Genomic DNA, 19,841 nt, shown 5'->3' with positions numbered 1-19,841 from the left:
CATTTCCACTAGTTGCGTAATGGGTATCTGACAGTTTGGGAAGTTTGACTCTCTTTTTATACCCGTTACTCGTAGAGTAAAAGGGTATACTAGATTCGTTGAAAAGTATGTATCAGGCAGAAGGAAGCGTTTCCGACCATATAAAGCATATATACGCTAGATCAGGATTAATAGCCAAGTCGATCTGACCTTGTCCGTCGGTCCGACTGTCCGCCTGTCCGTATGAACTTCGAGATATCAGGAACTATAAAAGCCAGAAGATTGAGATTCAGCATACAGATTATAGAGACATAGACGCAGCGAAAGTTTGTTGGCCCATTTTGCCACGCCCACTCTAACGCCCACAAACCGTAAAAACTGTCACGCCCACACTTTTAAAACATGTGTTGATATTGTTGATATTTCTATCGATTTGCAAAAAAAAAATTGCCACGCCCAATCTAACGCCCTAATGCCGCCATACCGGTCACGCCCACACTTTTAAACAATTTTAAAATTTTTCTCATTTTATTCTCCAATATTTATCGATATCCCGGAAGCTACGATAGCATTCTCTCTTGTTTTAAATTAAAAATTGTACCAAGCAAAGGATATACTGATTTCGTTTTAAAGTTTGTAGAGCAGTAACCATGCGACCATGTAAAATATGTATAATAATAATTAATTCTTAATTTAAATAAAAAAGAAAAAAAAAACAATTCACAAATGGGTAAATCAAAATTGGGTTATCAGGATAGCCCCCTACAATAATTTAAGTTTTTTTGATTCATTATGAAAAAATTAGATGATTAACACTTAAATATTTAAATTAGAATATTTGTTTTCAATGACTTCACACATCCATTTGGGAAGTGAATCATATATTATTTGCAGGTAATCCAAAATAATCGTAGACCAACCGAGTTTTATTCCGGTGATCGATTCCTCTTGCGGGACCCTAGTATAACTTCCCAGCCAACCAACCCTACACGTTTTTTATTGTATAAAAGTCCTGAGAGCTTGGTGGCCATTCCGGATCTTTTACCGAACGTGCAGTGAGGCTTGGGGCATTGCCGTGCTGAATATGCCATTCTAGATTTCCAAAAAAGTAGGGAATACAGTTTTTAATACACATCGCGTTTAACTTATTAAGAGGGGTTTTTTCGGTTTTTCCTGTTTTAAATGTTTAGCCTTCTTAATCACCTTTTGAATCAACGATTTGCTTGGGTTTTAATAACTTTTTTTCGATATTTGGTCGTGGGAATTGGAAGGTATTAGACTTGCGATCTGCGCGTTAAAGACAAGGTTTTTTCCATAAGTTTACTTGTTTTGGCTATAGTTTGGCGATTTCTGCCGGTTTCATAGAAAGCTATGATTATGGATTTTTCCTGCAAGAATAACAGCGTTCTCTTTCCATTTTTTCGCTAAATTATATCAAACTTTTCAATTAAACAGCATAAAAAAATTGGTTGTCCTACCTTCCATAGTCAAATTTCAGGGTCTTTTAAAGTTCTTATATCAAACGAAATAAAAGACAATTGATGATTTAACAATCTAAAGTTCTGATATTAACTTTTAAAATAAAGGATGATTTTGCAATCGCCTTTGTAATACTCCATATAAAATGTATCGTTCGGGAAGCTTCAATAAAAAGTGGTCGTGTGGTCAAGTAATTATTTTGATAAATACCTTTTTTTTAACAATTAAGAAAGATTTTCCTTTTGATACATCATCACTAGCTACTACTAAAATGAAATGAGCAACTTTTAAGTTATTTATTTATTATGATAGATAGAATAATTTACAAAACCAGACTAACTTATTGTAATTAGTAGCACTGGCTACAGGGCATACAGCTATATTGATTTACAATGCTATCTAGATTAAGATATAATAGCATAATAATATCTTATTTGCTAAATAATTGCTGTGCTTATTATGTACATTTGCCTGTTTTGTTTTTAGATTTTGTGGTATAATTTAGTTTTTTTTGAGGAAAAGTATGAGTTTTTGTATGTTATCTGGATTGCGTTTGCTAAGAAGGTCTAGAGGGTTAGTGTTGTTAAATATGTCTTGTTTGGCTTGTAGGAGGGATGGGCATGAGTTTAATATATGGCTTATTGAAATATCACCTTGGCAAAACGTACAAGTTGGTATTGAATTGGGATTTAGGTAGTGTTGGTGGGCTATGTTTGTGTGTCCTAGTCAAAGTCGTATTATTTTTATTTGGTCGAGTCTGGTCGAATTTGGGTGGGATTGTTTGAGGTAATCGCATGTGTGTGAGGTATTCGTATTAATTAATTCGTACCATGGACTGCAGTTCATTATGTTTTCTTTCTTTTTTGTCGCAAGGTCGGCTCTAAGATGTTTTTTTTATATCTGTGGTATTTATGTTTGGGGTGAGGATAAGTGGAATATTGCTTGCTGACTTTCCAGTTTTGCAGCTAGTTCATTCCTTGGCCAGGAATCCACATTATTTTAATTTTAGGTGCATGTTGCGTTATTAGCGATCGTATTCTGTTGGGGTAAAAGTTGTTATTATTTGTATTTTGGATTGAATCTATTGCTGATAGGGGATAGGGATTCGGAACAGATAATAAATTTACCTTTTCGGTTTTTAATAAGTTCTATTGCTTCTAGGATGGCGATTGTTTCGGAGGTGAGGACGGATGAATATGGAGGCAGTAAGCCGTTTTTCAAGACGTCTGTTTCCCTTGTAATGGCGAATGTTATTGTGTAATTCATTTTTGAACCGTCAGTAAATATGAAATTATGAGGTTTAAGGTTATTCTTTGTGTGTTTGTTCTTTCTTATGGATTCTGAGTGATGTGTCTATTAGATTGGGGAGGGTCCATAATGCCCAGTATTTACGAAGTTTTACTGGCTTGTAGAGTAGATTAAGTTCTAGGCTAAGCTTGATTGTTTGGTCTATTATTGGTGTTTTTTCTTTTTAGTTTTTTTATGCTTAACGAACTTATGAATTGGTGTGTTTTTGGAGAAGATTAGGTTTTGAGATAGTTTGGCTATTTGAAGGTCTCTTTTCATTTCTAAGGGAGTATTTAAAATATGTTATTGGGGTAGAGCGATAGGCGCCGAGAGCTAGACGGATTGCGGATTTATTTTGTTTAAAATGCTTTTGAGAGCATGGCCATTCAGAAACAAACCATACTCTAGTTTGGCTATAACTGTTGCCTTTGCGACATTATGTAGTCTATACTATAACGGTAGGAATTTGGATGTTGTGTAAGGAGTCTTAAAACTCCCCACAAATCTCGTGTAGGGAAGTGGCCTAGCAACAGCCGCGATGCAGGGCGGCCAGGGCAAAGCAGAGAGACCGTTAATTAACGGTACCCCGTTAGGCCTTGGACTCGAGAGGGCCAAGGGCACAGGGGTCGACCGGTAACGGTGCGTGCACAAAGAGGGCGCACCGTATACTAACGGTACAACTGTTGGACCTTGTACCCGAGCGGGTACAAAAGGGGAAATAACGGGATCCCCGTGCCTATAAATGAACGGCGCAAGTGCAGCTCGAGGCAGTCAGTCTCAACACGCGAGGAGCCGTACGTACGCGAGGATAGTCGAGGAGAGTATCGGCGCGAGTCGCACGGTCAGCGCGCAGTCGAAACGGAGTCTGAAGGCGGAGGAGTAGGAATCATTCAATCAGTCAGCCAGACCGCGCGTGGAATAAGATAGTGAGTCGGAGCGTTAAAGAAAGGAGTTCGGGAGTGAGAACGCGCGGTCAAGTCGGAAATAATAAACAGTGGAAGCGTCGGGCGGCAAGAGGCCCGAAGGACACCGAAGGACGATCACATCAAGGATCTGGCGTGCCTTAAAGGGTCAGTGGAGTCAGTGGCCAGCAAAAGTGGTCCCAGGCCGAGTGTTGCCTCGCCCGTGGACGATACACCCTGCACCATAAAATCCTAAGCCCGTTCCGGCCGGCAGAAAGACCTTCAGAAGGGAAGGCAAGAACTTGGCGTGTTCGTAAGGGTCAGTGGAGTCAGTGGTCCGTTACAGGTGGTCCCAGGTCGCCCGTGGACGATACACCTTGCCCCATAACATCCTAAGCCCATACCGACTGGCAGGTAGTCTTCCAGAGGAGACGACAAGGACGTGGCGTGTTCGAAAGGGACAGTGGAGTCAGTGGTCGGCAAAGGTGATCCCGGCCGGGCCGACTTGTCGAACAGGACGCCGCAGGAGCAGCGAGTTCGCCGGAGGAGTTATACATAAGACTGTAGAATAAACGACTATAATAAGAACCCTTTGCTTTTCCTTGGTCGGGCAATCACACAAATCATAAATTTGGTGGGACAAACGCACAAACTCTCTGAGCTAGCCATTGCAATCCGTAGCGAACAGACATAGAAAATCAGTTCGTTCCAGTTGTTGCAGCTTATCTTGCATGTACAGTGATGTTTTCTGCATATGTGGAGGTGTTGGCATTTGGATAGGGATAGCGATGCTCCTGAGTAGGGGCCCCAATTTCATATATCGTTAAATAGGTTGTCTAAATGAAGTTTATATTTGTGTTTTTGTTGAAATTTATTATAAGGAAGAAGTCGTCGTTTTTATTTTTTTATGTAGGATTATGATGTTTGATAATTTTTTGAATGCTATGAGGAATAGTATCAAGGATATGGGTGAACCTTGGGGGATTCCGTTGAATAGGGGTAATGGGTTTGATGTATGCGGACCGACGCGGACAGTTATTTTCCTGTTACTCATGAAGTTAATTATGTACTTTATTATTTTTGGGCCCGTTTTCCATTCCTGTAATTGCTGGATTATGGAGTGCACACCTACGATCGAAGGCTCTTGAAAAATCAATAGTGACGAGGGAGGTGTGCATTTTTGACTTCGTTAATCGACAGTCCGAAGTCGATTTGCCTTTTTTAAATCCGAATTGGTTGTCGTTGAGTAGATTGTTATATGTCACTAGCCACCAGAGTCTTTTCGATATAATTTTATTTAGCGTTTTTGCAACAGTTGAGAGAGATGAGGAAGTTTTAGTTTTGTCGGTGTTTGGCTTGAGGATTGGGATGATTAGGCTTGTTTTGAATGCTTGTGGTATGCGGGTATTGAATATTTCATTAAATAGTTTTGTTATTCTGTTTTTTGTTGTGGGGGAGCTATTTTTGATCATTTGATAAGAAATTCTATTAAGTCCTGGAGCACATCCTTTTAATGTTTGTAGAGCTGAGCTAAGTTCGAGATATGTTATGTTTTCTTCTATGGTTTGGGCTATTGGAGAGGGGGTATAGTGATATAGGTTTTTTCTAAATTTATTGTTTCGGAACTCCTCTGAAAAGTTCCAGTAGCCGGGGAGTTCAGAATATGTTAGCAATTTCGTTGCTAGCCAATGTAGCCTCGTTGTTTTCCGGGTTTGTGAAGCGCCTTATATTGGCCCATATTTTGGATGAGGGAGTAGTGAGTTGGATGGTTGAGGTGAAAGAGCTGGAAGCTTCTTTCTTCCTCTTTAATTCGAATCTAAATTTTGAGTTCTTGCCTCTATAGTCTATAATGTTATCTACAGTAATTGTGCGGCTTAATTTTTTCCAGGCAAGTTGTTTTTGTTTTCGTAATTGGTCGACGTGTTTATTCCACCATGGAAGCCTGTATGGATGTGTGTTAGGTGAGGTTTGTGGGATGGAGAGGTTTGCACTATAAATAATAATTTTATTAATTTCAGCGGCTTCTTTGTTTACGTTGTGGTAGGTGGTGTATTTCTTGTTGGGTTGTTGGGTAACTGCGTTGAACTGTTCCCAGTTGGCTTCTTTAAGTTTAAAAAAGGGTTTGTTGAATTTTTGTGGATTGGTTGTTGGGAATAGTGTTGTGATAATAGGGCCATGGTCGCTACTATGAAGATCGCTTAGTATATTCCACTTGGCGTGGGGGGCTAGGATTGGAAAGCAGAGTGTGTGGTCTATGTGTGTGTAAATATTGTGTGTTGAAAAGTGTGTGGGAGTATAAAATGGTTTTGAGGAACTCCAACTAAGTAGTTTTAACAAAGTAGTGCGGGAGATATTTTCGAAAATATCGAAACATGGTTCAGTTTTGTGCGGTTTGTGGGCGTTAGAGTGGGTGTGTCAACATGGGTCAACAAACTTGCGCAGCGTCTATGTCTCTATAATCTGTATGCTGAATCTCCATCTTCTGTCTTTTATAGATCCTGAGATCTCGACGTTCATACGGACAGACGGACATGGCTAGATCGACTCGGCTATTGATCCTAATAAAGAATATATAGAATTTATAAGTCGGAAACGCTTCCTTCTGCCTGTTACATACTTTTCAACGAATCTAGTGTACATGGATGGTTTGTGGGCGTGAAAGTGGAAGTAGAAAAGTTTTTTTATCAAATCGATAGAAATTTACACGACTAATAAAAATATGAACCAATAAAAATTGTTTGCAAAAGTGTGGGCATGGGTTTTTTGTTCGGTTTGCGGGAGAGCCTGAGAACTCCCGAGTCTTCAACGAATCTAGTAGACCCTTTTCCTAAACGAGTAACGAAATTATAACCGTTTTCCGGAACGTGATTCCATTGTAAGCACCCTCTGAAACAGAGATAATCATTTGAGCAAAATTATTGTGATTATTCATTTTTATTTTATGAATTAAAGTTACTCCAATGCTTATTATACAGCCTATATGAATTTTTGCTTATGTATATAAACATCAAACACTTAATTATAATCAAGAAACAACGCCGTTTTAAACATAGAAAGACAAAAGTGTTCATAGCTAATACAAAGTTATCTTTGATGTAAGTACAATTAGAAATACTAAGATTACTAAAAAAACTAAATAGGAACTAAATAATTTTGCCTACATTTTCTACTGTATTAATAATGGAAATTCCTAAAAGTAATTCCTTAGGTTACAGTACAATTTACAAAGGATTCGACGTGGATTATTTCTAACAAAATCCCGGAAACTTTCCAAGCTGCGTATCATGGTTTTGTTCAGCGTGCAAACTTACATATGTGGGCTGTTCAGTTTCGCAGTCTATTAAATTATTCGGTTCATAAACTTCAGTTATAGGTGGCCAGTTTTTTATATTTGATATATCATGCTCTAGACGCATGTATTTTTGCTTCGATGTGACCCAGTTTTTCTCTCGCTTTACTTGGTATTTTTTGAACACTAGATATTCAACCAAGAAAGACTCGACAAAAATATGACATATAAATGATGCTGCTCCGTATGCAAGCATAACGTATCGAAATCTCATTGTAGGAGGTACAATAAGCTGAAAAAAGGATGCTACCCAATCGCTGGGGTAAAGAACCAAATATACAATAATGCACAAATTTACAATAAATGCTAAGCACAGTGGCCAATTCGACCACAGTGGTTTTCTGTACGGTGCTCCCTTTGAGAAAACAAAAGCTAGAATTATATACTGGAAACTAGATATGCAGAACATTGTATAGTTTTCAAAGCAACCTAAATGATCTTCATCCGCAGGCTCGAAAGCTTTAAACCAGGGCTGTTGATGCAGATGAACCCAACCTATAATGGTATTTAAAAAAAGGATTACGTTATGTTTACAAAATTGGCATTTACATATATATATATACTCACAAGTCACCTGAAATGCTGTTACAACAGTAAGATGTAGTAAAAGGGATGCTAATGGCGTAGAGGATATTAATGAACTAAGCGGCACTTGTTCCACCAGCATTCCATCAAATGATTCAGTTTTACCAAAAAAGAAGGCAAAAATTGATATAAGTCCAAGATCGACATATAGATACTGCTTGTCCGTCAAATTGGAGTCGATGGAATACAAAATCATAACAGATATAAACTGAACCAGCGAATAGGCTGCCATATACTTGAAAATACCAAACGATGTGACCAATGCAGCGCGTCCTTCCTTAATAACTTTTAAAACCGCCGAAATTGTGGGATTTCGTGAAGTAAATGGCGATGCTATAGATGCTTCAGTCTCGCTTAAGGAAATACCAGCGTGAGCCACCTTCAGTGCACCACAGTCATTGGCTCCATCACCGCACATGGCAACGCAATAGTCCAAGTTTTGAAGTTCTATAACTAGTGCCTGTTTCTGATCGGGTGACATTCGGGCGTAAATAGAACCCCGTGTCAAAAGAATTTCCATTTCTTCTGGAAAGTAATCTTTTACAATTTGCCAAGTTTTACCATCCATTGCAAATATGCATTCTTGCCGCCGCCAGCTTTCGTCTGGTGTGTGTTTTATTCCAAGCTCAGCATCATTGTGGGTCCAAGTGTCTATAGTTTTTACACTGGCCAAACTATCGCTTGTTGGCAAACCACTTTCTGCGTAACTAGAAGTCGATTCGTTAACTAATGAATTCGTCGACTCCATATGAAAAATAGTTTTTCCAACTTGGGCCGTGAATTCAGGTGTTTCAGGGTCAAAAAGGTTACTGTTAAAACATGATTTAAACAGATATGCCCGAGATGTCTTGCTACCCAAATCTAAAGTGTAGTGCAACTTGTAGTGTTTATCTGAACTGTTATCAAAATTACACTCTGTACCGGTATTAGTTTGAATGTTTGCACTGTCACCAATTGGATCTGCATGCACTGTTATAACTGATTGAGAGGGACTTACTATGCCACAATCCCGAGCAACGCTTATTGCAGTTAAAATGTTATCGCCTGTTATCATTATAGTTCGAATTTTGGCTGCGTTAAGCGCATTTATTACTTTAGTAGTATCTGGTTTAAGGCGATTCTCAAGTATAACAAAACCCAAAAATTCCATGTTGTTTTCAACCTCTTCGCGAGATAAACGCTGTACTTTTGTATAGTTCATCTTGTGGGAAAGGGCTTTAAATGCAATGGCAATAATTCGGTATCCTTTTTTTGCGAATTCCGATAGTTGTTGCGAATAATTATCTGGTAAACTTTGTGGTTTACACAGTTTTTTCAACATCTCGGGAGAACCTTTGCAGTAAACATTAAATACTTGGTCACTAAGACAACGAGTAACAACAGACATCCGCTGAAGAGCTGAAGTAAATGGAAATTCTCGAACGATACCATGATCAAAATTCTTTTGGGATGGCGAGATTCCAACAGTGGCTAGTAAATCGTCTACTGAGGATTGCCGCTTAATTTCATTCTTAGATCCAGATTCGGTTTCAGCCATACCGGAAAGGCCACCTCTTGGCTGTCTTAAAATTGTTGGATAAAGAATACCATATTTTTCAGTGTCAGGTATGTTATTTGAATCTTCTAGTTCCCATCCTGTAGACTCGAACATTTTTAAATCCAATGGGTCGCCCATCATTCTGCCGTTCAATATTGTTATAGAATGACACGTTACCATACCGAAAAGGAAGTGATCGAATGGCAATCGATCAACACTTTTTAAGGGAATTTGAAATTGATTAGTCGATGATTTGGGCACAACACCCCACATGTCAAGTCCATCTTCCGTAAGAGTACCAGTCTGAAATAAAGTAACAATTTAAGGTTTTATTTTGTATATGGTGGTGTATAAATTAAGTTCATTTTAATAAATGATATATTGTTTATGCAAATAAACTTATGCATGCCTAACAGTACATTTCTAGCTTTTATAATTCCCAGGATCATGACGTCCGTACGAACAGAAGGGCTTAATATAAATTTTTTTATTTAATCTAATATATATTCTTTATTGGGTTGGGAATGCTTACTTATACTGTTACATACTCTTCTATAAATATATATTTTTTATTATAACCGGTTTTCCCTTTTCCCTGTTTTATATATACTATTATATATATTATTAGCGTTGAATGAAATACCAAAATGCGTAACGGCCGTACATTGGTTTTTCACTATGCAGACACTTTTTTGGTGACGGCCAAAATTGCTCTCTCTCTCCGCTCGCGTAAAATGGAGTACTTTAAAATCTAAAAATAGAATTTGCTTTCTTGTGTGAGTAAAAACATTAGAAGATGAAGACGATTTTCTGGTCTAAATTTTGATCTAAGAAACAAAGTTACATTTTTAGAGTTTTGTTAAATTTGGTCAATTACATTTACATTTTTTGAATTTGTGGGCGTGGCAGTTTTGTGCGGTTTGTGGACGTTAGAGTGGGCGTGACAACATGGGTCAACGGGCAATATGTATGCATAATATGTATGCATAATCTCTACCTTCTTGCTTTTATAGTTCCTGAGACCTCGACGTTCATACGGACAGACGGACATGGCCAGATCGACTCGGCTGTTGATCCTGATCTTTATACATTATATAGTCGGAAACGCTTTCTTCTGCCTGTTACATACTTTTCAACGAATGTAGTATACCCTTTTACTCTAGAAATAATGGGTATAAATATGCGAAATTGATTTCTTGAGGCACGACGTGCGGTCAGAAGCACCTAAGAATCGATGTCTACTAGACATGTCTACTCTAATTTTTCCCACGTCCCAAGCTGAATAATTTAATGACAATTATTCTAATATAAAGCCATACTTGAAATTTATTTTGTGATATTGTGTACATAGTTTCGGCTAGTACTATTTCTAAGCTAGTGAAGTGAAGGGCATATTTTATCAAATTTGCAATGCATGACCATACATACAGACACACATACAGTTATCGGCTGTCACTGTATGCGAGAAAGAAAGGTGCTGGCTATAGAGCTGTCCGCTCTCTCAGAGAGCCTGGAGAGCCACCTCTAGAGCCACCAGCCCAAAAAAAATCGTGTGTAAGAAAATCGTATGGCGTTACGCATCTTGTTATCCTAGTGTCTTTGGTTAGATCGACTCGGCTATTGTTCCTGATCAAGAATATATGTATATACTTATTATGGTCAAAAACATTCTACAAAGCATTACAAACTTTTAAACGAAACTTTTTTTATGAGTAACCCGTAAAATAAATAAATATAAAAATTAAAAAATATATATATAATAATATATAATATATATATATAATAATAAATATATAATATATATATAAAATATATAATAATATATATAATATATATAATAATATTATATTATAACAATAATAATAATAATGTTAATAGATTTCACTATATAGTTTAAATAAGAAATTAAAATAAGATGCGAAATATTTTTTTATAGGAAATTGCAAACAAAACATTTAATCAACCTAAATCAATACAGAACATATTAATGGTACGAACCTTGTCAAAGCAACAACAATTTATGCTTCCTGCCACATTTATAGACCTAGGAGATATGCAAAATATTTCACTAGTCTTTAGCCGCTTTTGTGCATAAAATCGACCGACTGTCATTGCCGCTGGAAGTGCAGGTGGGACTACAATTGTGATAAGGTCAAGTGATTCAACTGCTATTTTCACAGGATCCGTTCCACGCAAGATCTGTACGTAACAAATTAAATTATTATTAAATTATATTTTCGTAAAAAGTTACTAAAAACTTACTTTAGTTACAAGCGTATAAATAAATCCTACACATGCTATTATGGCCAGAAACTGGATAAATTTGTACGAATCTTGTTCAAACTTGTAGTCCACAGGGGGGGGATAAAGAATAGAACGTATAAGTTCTCCTTTTGCCGTTATGTTTCCAGTGTTTATTACAAATGCTAATACTTTTTTGGAGCCAATATAACGAGTCTGAATAACCTTTGTGCCACAAAAAAGTGTATGTCTGGCATGCTCTGTTTTATCAAAAATCATGTCACGTTTCGACGGTAGAGGAGTTTTGGTCACTGGCACACTTTCACCAGTAAGCATAGACTCATCTAGAATGCAGTTTCCTGATATTAAGATTGCATCGCAATGCAGCGTACACCCTGATGAGGGTATTTCAATGATGTCCCCAGGTACTATCGCTCGCGTTGGAAGCTCTTTAGACAGTCCTTTATGATCAACAACCCAAGCATTACCAGTGTTATATACTGTTTTTTGGAGCACATCCTGATTCTAAAAATATATAGGAATTATATTTTATAAAGTTCTTCTAATTGATATACTTACCTTTTTCGTTTGTAAAACAGACACTGTTATACCAAAAACTGACATCAAGAGTATTACGCAAGCATAGTAATAGTAATCATATGTAAACCAAAGAATTACAGAAAATAATTGAAAAACGTAAAAAGGATTAAGTACTTCTAAGAACAGCAATGTCTTGAAATCTCGCAATGGTACAGTTATCTCATTATCTCCGAAAACAATTCGCCTTGAAATCTGTTCATGTACAGGTAATCCACGCTGTTGGTGATAATATGAACAAGGAATATTTAGGTCGAGTCCATTTATCCTTTGAAATCTATTTGTATTATTGTTCCAAGCATAAACCAATTGCTTGCAGCGAAAAATTCGTATTGATGAGCATTCTAAAAAAAAAACGATGTTGGAAATTGGTGTATCTTAATATGTTTATATGGCACGTACTTTTGAATTGGGCCGAGGTAAAATGAACTGACAGTTGAAGGACGTTTTCTACATGATCGCATTCTATATGAGTTCTTTCTATGGATTGCTGTTCCTTTTCCAAAAGTGTCCTGATGAATGTAATCTTTTAATTTTTTCTTTTTGTAACAATTGTCGTGTACTTACTTAAGGTTGCTCGACGTTAGGACTTGAATTTGCTTTACATGGTACATTTTGTGCTTTCCTTGATAATCCTCTGTTACCAAAACCTGTTCTGCCTCCTCCAATGAACATTGAGAGCAAGTGGCATATAAATATAAATGACGCCACCAATGTAACACGAGGCGCAACAGACCTCCAGTTAAGAAGATGCATGCCCAACAAAAACCAGTTCGCATAAGAGAACGTCGATAACCGCATACTTTCATTTGATCCTCCTGATCTGGATTTAATAGTCCAATACATGGTTTTGAATCTACAAATAAGTAATCAAGCTTTAAATACTAATAACAATAATGTAATAGAACGATGGCGTGTTATATAATTTAAATTCGCTTACTATGTAAGAGTGCATACCTTTTGAATCATTGTGGGGTGTCATAATTTGCTATTTTCTTCTATCTATGTATGTATTTAAGTACGCCTACCTTGGCTTATTTTTGTCTGTTTTATTTTGTATAATTATAAGAACAGTAAAGTTAAATCAATTACACTCCTATAGTTGAAACAAAAAATATTGTTAAATTGCATAGCTAAAATTTAATCCGTTAATGTCTTGAAACTAACATTGTTAAGGCAATTAACTGTGACCTTTTACCAAAAAAATCAAGGCACATTTAAAGAAAAAGTTGTTGCCACGAACAGCTATTTAAACGCCTAATCGAAAAGGCAACATCAATAGATAAAAGACAAATGATAAGAATCCAAGGCGCAAACTTGATATTGTTCGTTCGCTAGAGCACTCACACTTTTCTTTTCGTACCCGTTTTTTATTCGCTTATATGATTATGGGGCTTTTCAATTGTACGTAATTGGGACACTGTTGCCAACAGAACAAATCTTTAATAGAAATATTGTGCGTTACACCTAATAATTCACTCATATATGAAGCTTTCCATACATACATATGTACATACAAAGTGAAAACATAATACATGAATTTTGAGCCACTTATACACACATTCGAGATGGTCATAACAAATACAATGAGAAACAATCAATTAATGCATACACATGTACCGTACATATGTACATATGTATATTCATTCAAATTTTTGTGCAGCTGGCTTGTGCTGATCAATACATGTATGTATGCATATATTAATACAACAACGCTGAAAACAGATTTGTTGCTTCATATACATACAAATGCATATACATATTTATTTAAAAATATGAACATACATTAGTCACCTATTTAAACTTTTAATTAGTAGGTAATTTAAAATGCAGTCAGTAATCATATCTGAGAATTTTCGATATATAGAAAAGCAATTTACTCGAAGCCAACAAATCAAATTTAAACGCCATGTCTTAAATCATTATTCATCCTTTAACTGCCTTAAAAACCTACTTAAAACTTTTCGCCAAGCATTCAGCTGGCAGACTAAAGTCGACGCGAAAATTAATAAAAACATGAATATACATATGTATGTATGTATATAGAATATATACTTTATATGGTTGGAAACGCTTCCTTCTACATGTTACAAACTTTTCAACAAATCTAGTGTAGCCTTTTAATCTACGAGTAACGGGTATTATTAATGTGACTAGACGCGAACAATACGGCACCATCGGACGCTTGTTGGTTTTTGAAGCTATTAAAAATACCTGAAACCGCAGATATTCTTGCGGAACACACGTTTGCTGTTTTTTAGAGCCGAAGAGATTTACATAGTAGCTCTGAATGTATCGTTGAAAAATAGTTGTTTATAAGTCATAGTGTAGACTTTCATAAAAAATCCCTTGAAATTATTCACATTTTTCCTTTTCCTTTGCTCTCATCACCCGGACCACGATTCAATAAGTATTTGGCTCATGTATGCGTGTCTGTGAATTTCACAAGTTAAAAGAAAATTTATTTCTTAAAAATAAATTTAATTTTTTAATGCCAAAATTAGTACGAAATATGAGAAATTAATGCTAAAAATAAATCTATATAACTTGGAATTCAAAAATCACAATCAATCGCCGCTCGTATTCTCATTAAGGGATGTGTCTAACGACGCTGCGTCTAACGACTATGCGATATTCAGAAAATCAAAAGCAAAAGCAACGAAGACTGCTACTCAGAGGGAAATCGATGGTGCATCCTTTTTTTGTTATTCTCGCGAGTAGACAAAAAAAAATTGTCAACAGTAATTAACAAGCTAAAAATATAACTTACCATCCACAAGCCGTTCTGAGTCTTTAGAATAGATTTCATCAACGTTTGGCTCAAGAACGCTTGTTATGTTTTCTTCGCTGTCCCCATCCTGGTCTGGACGATTATATTTGAGTAATGGAACAGATCTTGCTGAAGTTTTACTACAACCATTAACTAAAGTATTATTGTTCTCAACTTTTTTAATTTTATTGCTCGGTACTTTATCACTTTTTTTTGGTTGCACTGATTCTGTCGCTACATAATGCATATCAACAGGAGAATGCCACCAGCTAAGCTTCAAGATTTTATTTTTAGCTGCAATTCCAGGGAAGTGAAGATCATCATCCGTTTCAACATCAGAATTTCTAAATTTTAGATCTTCAATATGATTTGGTAAAGACTGTAGGTGCACAGTCTCACTCGGAGAATCACAAGCCTTGCTCTGACTTGCGAACATTTCTGAACAATTTAAAATTACAAGTGAAGGCAATTATAAATTCTTCGACACTTTGAATATACTTCTTGGTTCTTATTCTTGTTTCTAACACTTATGCAATTATGCAAATTTTAATGTCAGCTACATTTGCCATCTTTGTAAAATGTCTCTCTTAAACAACATAGAAAGCAAGCGAACAAAATTTGTAACATCATTGAAGAGCAGTTCGATCTGCCTACCCGGCTCAAAAATGTTGGACGAGGTTGGATATCTAAGTTAAATGGCACATGATTATTGGCTAATAATTTAAAGTGCAATAATTTTAGCTGCCGTCGTTTAAGTGAAAATTGCGTTTGTAGACCTGCAGGATTTAGGCTCTGATATTTTTTTGGTTTGCTTCTTCTCCAGTTCTTTATTAATCATCCAAAAAACGTAATAAAATTTAAAACAGCTCCTCCGCTTCCCACACGCTTCTCAAAAAAAAATTGCTTGATGTACTCCTTTTGTAAAATCTTCAAGCTTAATCTGGTTCCTCTGGGCAGGACACCCTTTAACTTGTTAAGTGGTAATGTGAATACACATACACCAAAGCACGCGTTGAGCACATTTCTGTATAATATCTTACTTTTTTCCAGTTTCTTCTTTATAACACCTTGATATGAATTCATTACGATACAATCCCTCGGATTAAATTCTTAGTATGACAGGTGCGAATTTCTTGGCAATGGTAATTAAGAATGATGAACTTTAGTAGTCTGTGCAAAAAAGTATCGATTTAAAATTAAAAGTGGAATTCCACGTAGGGAACATAACTATTTTTTTTGTTTGTTATATACCTCAATTTCAATCATTTTAATAAAAACACCGTTCAGTGGCACATTAATAGCTACCCAAGCAAAATCAGGTATTAGTTCAATTTCTTTAATAGGCTCTTCCTTGTTGTTTGACCAAGTGATAAATTTCTGAAATGGAATGCAAATTGTAATATGTAATGAATCTAATAACGTTTTTTAATATTCAACTGTAAGCTAATTTCCCAATCGTAATATCTTTACTAATAATAATTCAATCTCACATCAACAGAAATTGAAAAGGCACTTAAAAAAATTATTTTTTAATATTTTTTATATATTTATAAAAATTGGATAGACAAAGGCAAAAACAATAAACTAGACAAACTAGAGCGGCATCTACGACATGGCTTAATCTCTAAACAAGTATACAAATTGGAAAAGAAATTGAGGTAGAATAACTGAATTTCTGCAGTGAGTTTTAATAACGTTTTCCTAATTATAGCTACATTCATATACATACATACATGTGTAGGTCCAGCAACTCCAATGTTGTTCCATAGATGACCAGTTCTGCAATGCGATTTTCATCCAGGTATTATTTTAAATTTTATTAATGGAAAGAAGTAGTTAAATAGGTAATAAATAATACAAAATGGACAAAACAAATTTTAATACACTCTGAAAATTCGTAAATAGATTAAACCTAACGCATAAAATGTGAGCTATACATGAAGAAATTTGTTAATAACACTCTTATGTACAGGAAATTTAATTAATTAAACATAATTTTATACATTATAATTATAAAAATTTGACGAATATATTTATAATAAAAAACCAACCAATACAAATTGGCGTTGCGTGGCCAGATTGACTCTGATATTTTAATATGCATCGACATTGAATGCTACAATAAAAACTAGTCTCATTTACGGTGGTCTGTTTAACTAATATCCAAAGTTACAAGAAGCAACTTCATGAACAACGAACCAATCATTTCCCATTTCACTGACATTGGCAATACCGGTGCAGTCAAAAAAATAACCCGAACAAATATGAATAGATAGCTAATCTTTACTTGGTAACTGAGACGCTTGTACTATAAGTTACTTCACTTAGATAAAAAAAATATGTATTTTAGATTAATTCATGTAAAAACCTTCACTTAGTAAAATGGCATCATTGTCATAGAAACTTCATCAAAACTTTTATATTTCGTGACATAATATAAAATCTATCAGTCCAAACATGTCATAGATACATGCATGTGTATGGAAGGACTGTGTATATACATATATTGTATCTAGATTCTAATATATATATCTTTACGCATATAGACATTATTTTAAAGCCATACTATGTAATAAACGTATGTTAAATTTACATAAACGTATAGTAACTTCACGATTTATATGTACGCCTTAAAAAACAAAATATTAAGGCAATGTGATGCGTTCACAATAATTACAATTCTTATTTTGGTGTCACCATAAAACTGCCTGTCCACATCCCTTTATTGATGGATTTCAAATAATGTTTAAGCGCACCCAAAAGTAAATACATTTAGAAAAAAATATTCAAATAGATATTTACACTGGCGATTTCTCTTTTACGCCAAGGTAGCTTCATAGAAGATCGAAGAGTTTTGGGACGATGGTGTATTTTATTTCCCGCTGCGGTGATCTGAATCCCATACATAGGTACAAATATACACATGTACTTTATTTACCTATTGTCATAACACTGAACTAATGCTGTATCTGTAATCATTTAACTTTTATTTTTTGTTGAAAATTCAGCAGTTGATACATAAGACATGCAACTGAAAATTCTTCTTTTTCTGAAATACAATTCAGGAATTCACTACGAGAAGGAATATTAATCAGCATATATGTATATAGTATATAGTCAATTTAGTATTTTAATTACATTTATTTATTGTTTTCCTGAGAAATGATTAAAATTTATGCATAGACTCAATTGATCCAAGTCATTCAAAGCCATCTTCAACGCTCGAGCTGCAATTCATTATTATGTATCCTAAGCTTTATACTAAAGAAGAGATTATAGTGTAGCTCGCGTATATTCGGTAGAATTTAATATATCACATATATATATATATGTATATATATATATATATATATATATATATATCATATATAAGCATAGGGCAAACACACGAAAACAGATATTCTAATAAGAATATTGTTTGTAATTATAATGGTAATATAAATGATTCAATGTAGACAGTTTGCACAATTTACGATGTTTATTTTAATAAAACAGATGTTCTAGACCAGAATCAGATTTTTACGAATGTGCTCTGTGGGATGGGCTACGACACCAAATTGTCCTTCTTGACCTTACGACTTACAGAAATGTGCTATACAAGAAAAATGGATTTATAAAATGGAATAATATGAACGTCTTGATCTCAGGAACTATAAAAGCTAGAAGGTTGAGATAAAGCATACAGATTCTAGACATAGACGCAGTGCAAGTTTGTTGCACCATATTGGCACGCCCACAAACCGCCCTAAACTGCCACGCCCACAAAGCGCCCTAAACTGCCACGCCTATACATTTGAAAAATGTTTTCGAATTATTCTCTGTCTTCTAAATTTCTATCGATTTGCCTTATAACTTTTTGCCACGCCCACACTTTTGCAAAATGTTAGGATATTTTTTCATATTAATATTTTGTCTTGTAAATTTCTATTAACATGACGAAAAAAATTTTTTTTACGTACACTCTAGAGCCGTAAAACCGCCCAAAACTGCCCCGCCCAAATTTTTTAAAAATGTTTGCGAATGTTTTACAGTTTTGTTAGTCTTGTAAATTTCTATCGCTTTGCAAACAATTTTTTGCAACGGCTTAGAGTTTACGACCTAATACCGTCCAAAACTACCATACCCACAATTTTGAGAAATGATTTAATTTTTTTGCAGTTTCTATCGATATTTAAAAAACAATATGTCAACCCACGCCCACTCTGACACCAAAAAGATGCCCAAATATATCCCGTTAACACCTTAGAGCATTAAAATTAATTTTTTACCCCAATTTCTTCCGATAAAAAATCATTTTGAAAATTGTCAGTATCACTTGAACTAGCTGAGCAACGGGTATCTGATAGTCGGGAGAGTCGACTATAGCGTTGTCTCTTGCTTTTAACTTATTTCCCTTAGAATGTTTTTTAATATAACAATAACATTTCCGAGAATTTCTAAGGCAGGCTCAGGTATTTGTAATAATTTTTTGGACTTCGATTTGGCCAAAATCTTATGATTGAAATGTTTGCTATCGGAATCTTAATTAAACAGTGAACAGCTGGCTAAGCTCTTTTCACATATTTTCTGGAAGCGTCCGCCTCTTCACAGTTTTATTTCCCATTTTCGCAATTATTTTCTTTACTGCACTTTAACCATTTATGTGATAAAATTAAAACGCATAATTTACAAAGAACCCTATCGCCCCCCTTAAATTAATGATTGAATTCTTCTATAATTTATAAGTTTTTTTTACTCTCCTATTTCGTTTTACTAACTGTATGGCAAACTTCCTGATAGCTTTTTGCGACCTTATTATCAACCCTTTGCCAAATCGAAAATTTTGCTTGTAAAATCTGAGTTGGGGTCAGAAATCAATTTTTTTTAAATAACTAAGGGGCAGAGTGATCTTGTGATGATGTGGCATAAACATCAATAGTCCAATGAGTAAACTATTTTATCCTAAGTAAATAAGATCTGCTTTGATATAAAAAAGGCACTTCGGCCAAAGTGCACATTTTACAAATCGAAAAAATTTTATAAATTCGAAAACCGGACCACCGACCTTGCGATTTCAAATCGAAATCCTAAAATTCTTAGAATTCGATTACCGGAGCATGCGCGTATAATAAAATC

At 35.3% G+C, this 19,841-nt stretch overlaps 1 protein-coding gene and 1 long non-coding RNA gene across 10 annotated transcripts, besides 13 other annotated features; one reads left to right on the top strand and one right to left on the bottom strand.

Annotated features, from left to right (window-relative positions):
• Positions 1 to 50: part of a mobile genetic element that runs on past the window's edge.
• Positions 51 to 87: 37 nt separating this feature from the next.
• Positions 88 to 512: a mobile genetic element.
• A 1,246-nt stretch (positions 513 to 1,758) lies between these two features.
• Positions 1,759 to 5,941: a mobile genetic element.
• Positions 3,224 to 3,789: a mobile genetic element.
• An 85-nt stretch (positions 5,942 to 6,026) lies between the features above and the next one.
• Positions 6,027 to 6,281: a mobile genetic element.
• A 5-nt stretch (positions 6,282 to 6,286) lies between these two features.
• Positions 6,287 to 6,425: a mobile genetic element.
• Positions 6,426 to 6,567: 142 nt separating this feature from the next.
• On the bottom strand, positions 6,568 to 17,471 carry anne (anne boleyn). Of its 9 annotated transcripts, none has more exons than NM_205865.2 (11): positions 17,404 to 17,471; positions 16,460 to 16,505; positions 15,978 to 16,103; positions 14,727 to 15,020; positions 12,524 to 12,812; positions 12,359 to 12,468; positions 11,939 to 12,300; positions 11,381 to 11,884; positions 11,117 to 11,317; positions 7,564 to 9,421; positions 6,568 to 7,491 (listed from the first exon to the last, which is right to left on the bottom strand). In NM_205865.2, the coding sequence occupies exons 4-11, from the start codon at positions 14,971 to 14,973 to the stop codon at positions 6,896 to 6,898; spliced, it is 4,167 nt and encodes a 1,388-aa protein (NP_995587.1). In that variant the 5' UTR covers positions 14,974 to 15,020; positions 15,978 to 16,103; positions 16,460 to 16,505; positions 17,404 to 17,471; the 3' UTR covers positions 6,568 to 6,895. The 9 variants fall into 9 exon arrangements, with proteins under 9 accessions (NP_995587.1, NP_001096849.1, NP_726536.2 ...); NM_166733.2 differs by lacking the exons at positions 6,568 to 7,491; positions 7,564 to 9,421 and adding exons at positions 9,608 to 9,869; positions 15,767 to 15,896 and having other exon boundaries at positions 14,727 to 14,866; NM_001103379.2 differs by having other exon boundaries at positions 14,727 to 16,103; positions 16,456 to 16,505.
• Positions 9,540 to 9,588: a mobile genetic element.
• Positions 9,757 to 10,720: a mobile genetic element.
• Positions 10,000 to 10,265: a mobile genetic element.
• Positions 10,721 to 10,785: a mobile genetic element.
• Positions 13,983 to 14,098: a mobile genetic element.
• On the top strand, positions 16,817 to 17,017 carry lncRNA:CR43956 (long non-coding RNA:CR43956). Its single transcript, NR_073614.1, has one exon. It is a non-coding gene; the product is annotated as a long non-coding RNA:CR43956 (long non-coding RNA).
• An 882-nt stretch (positions 17,472 to 18,353) lies between the features above and the next one.
• Positions 18,354 to 18,593: a mobile genetic element.
• Positions 18,587 to 19,102: a mobile genetic element.
• The last annotated feature ends 739 nt before the right edge of the window (positions 19,103 to 19,841 follow it).

Source organism: Drosophila melanogaster, chromosome 4 (assembly GCF_000001215.4).
Source record: "Drosophila melanogaster chromosome 4".
NCBI lineage: Eukaryota > Metazoa > Arthropoda > Insecta > Diptera > Drosophilidae > Drosophila > Drosophila melanogaster.
This window is presented reverse-complemented; position numbering and strand designations above follow the sequence as displayed.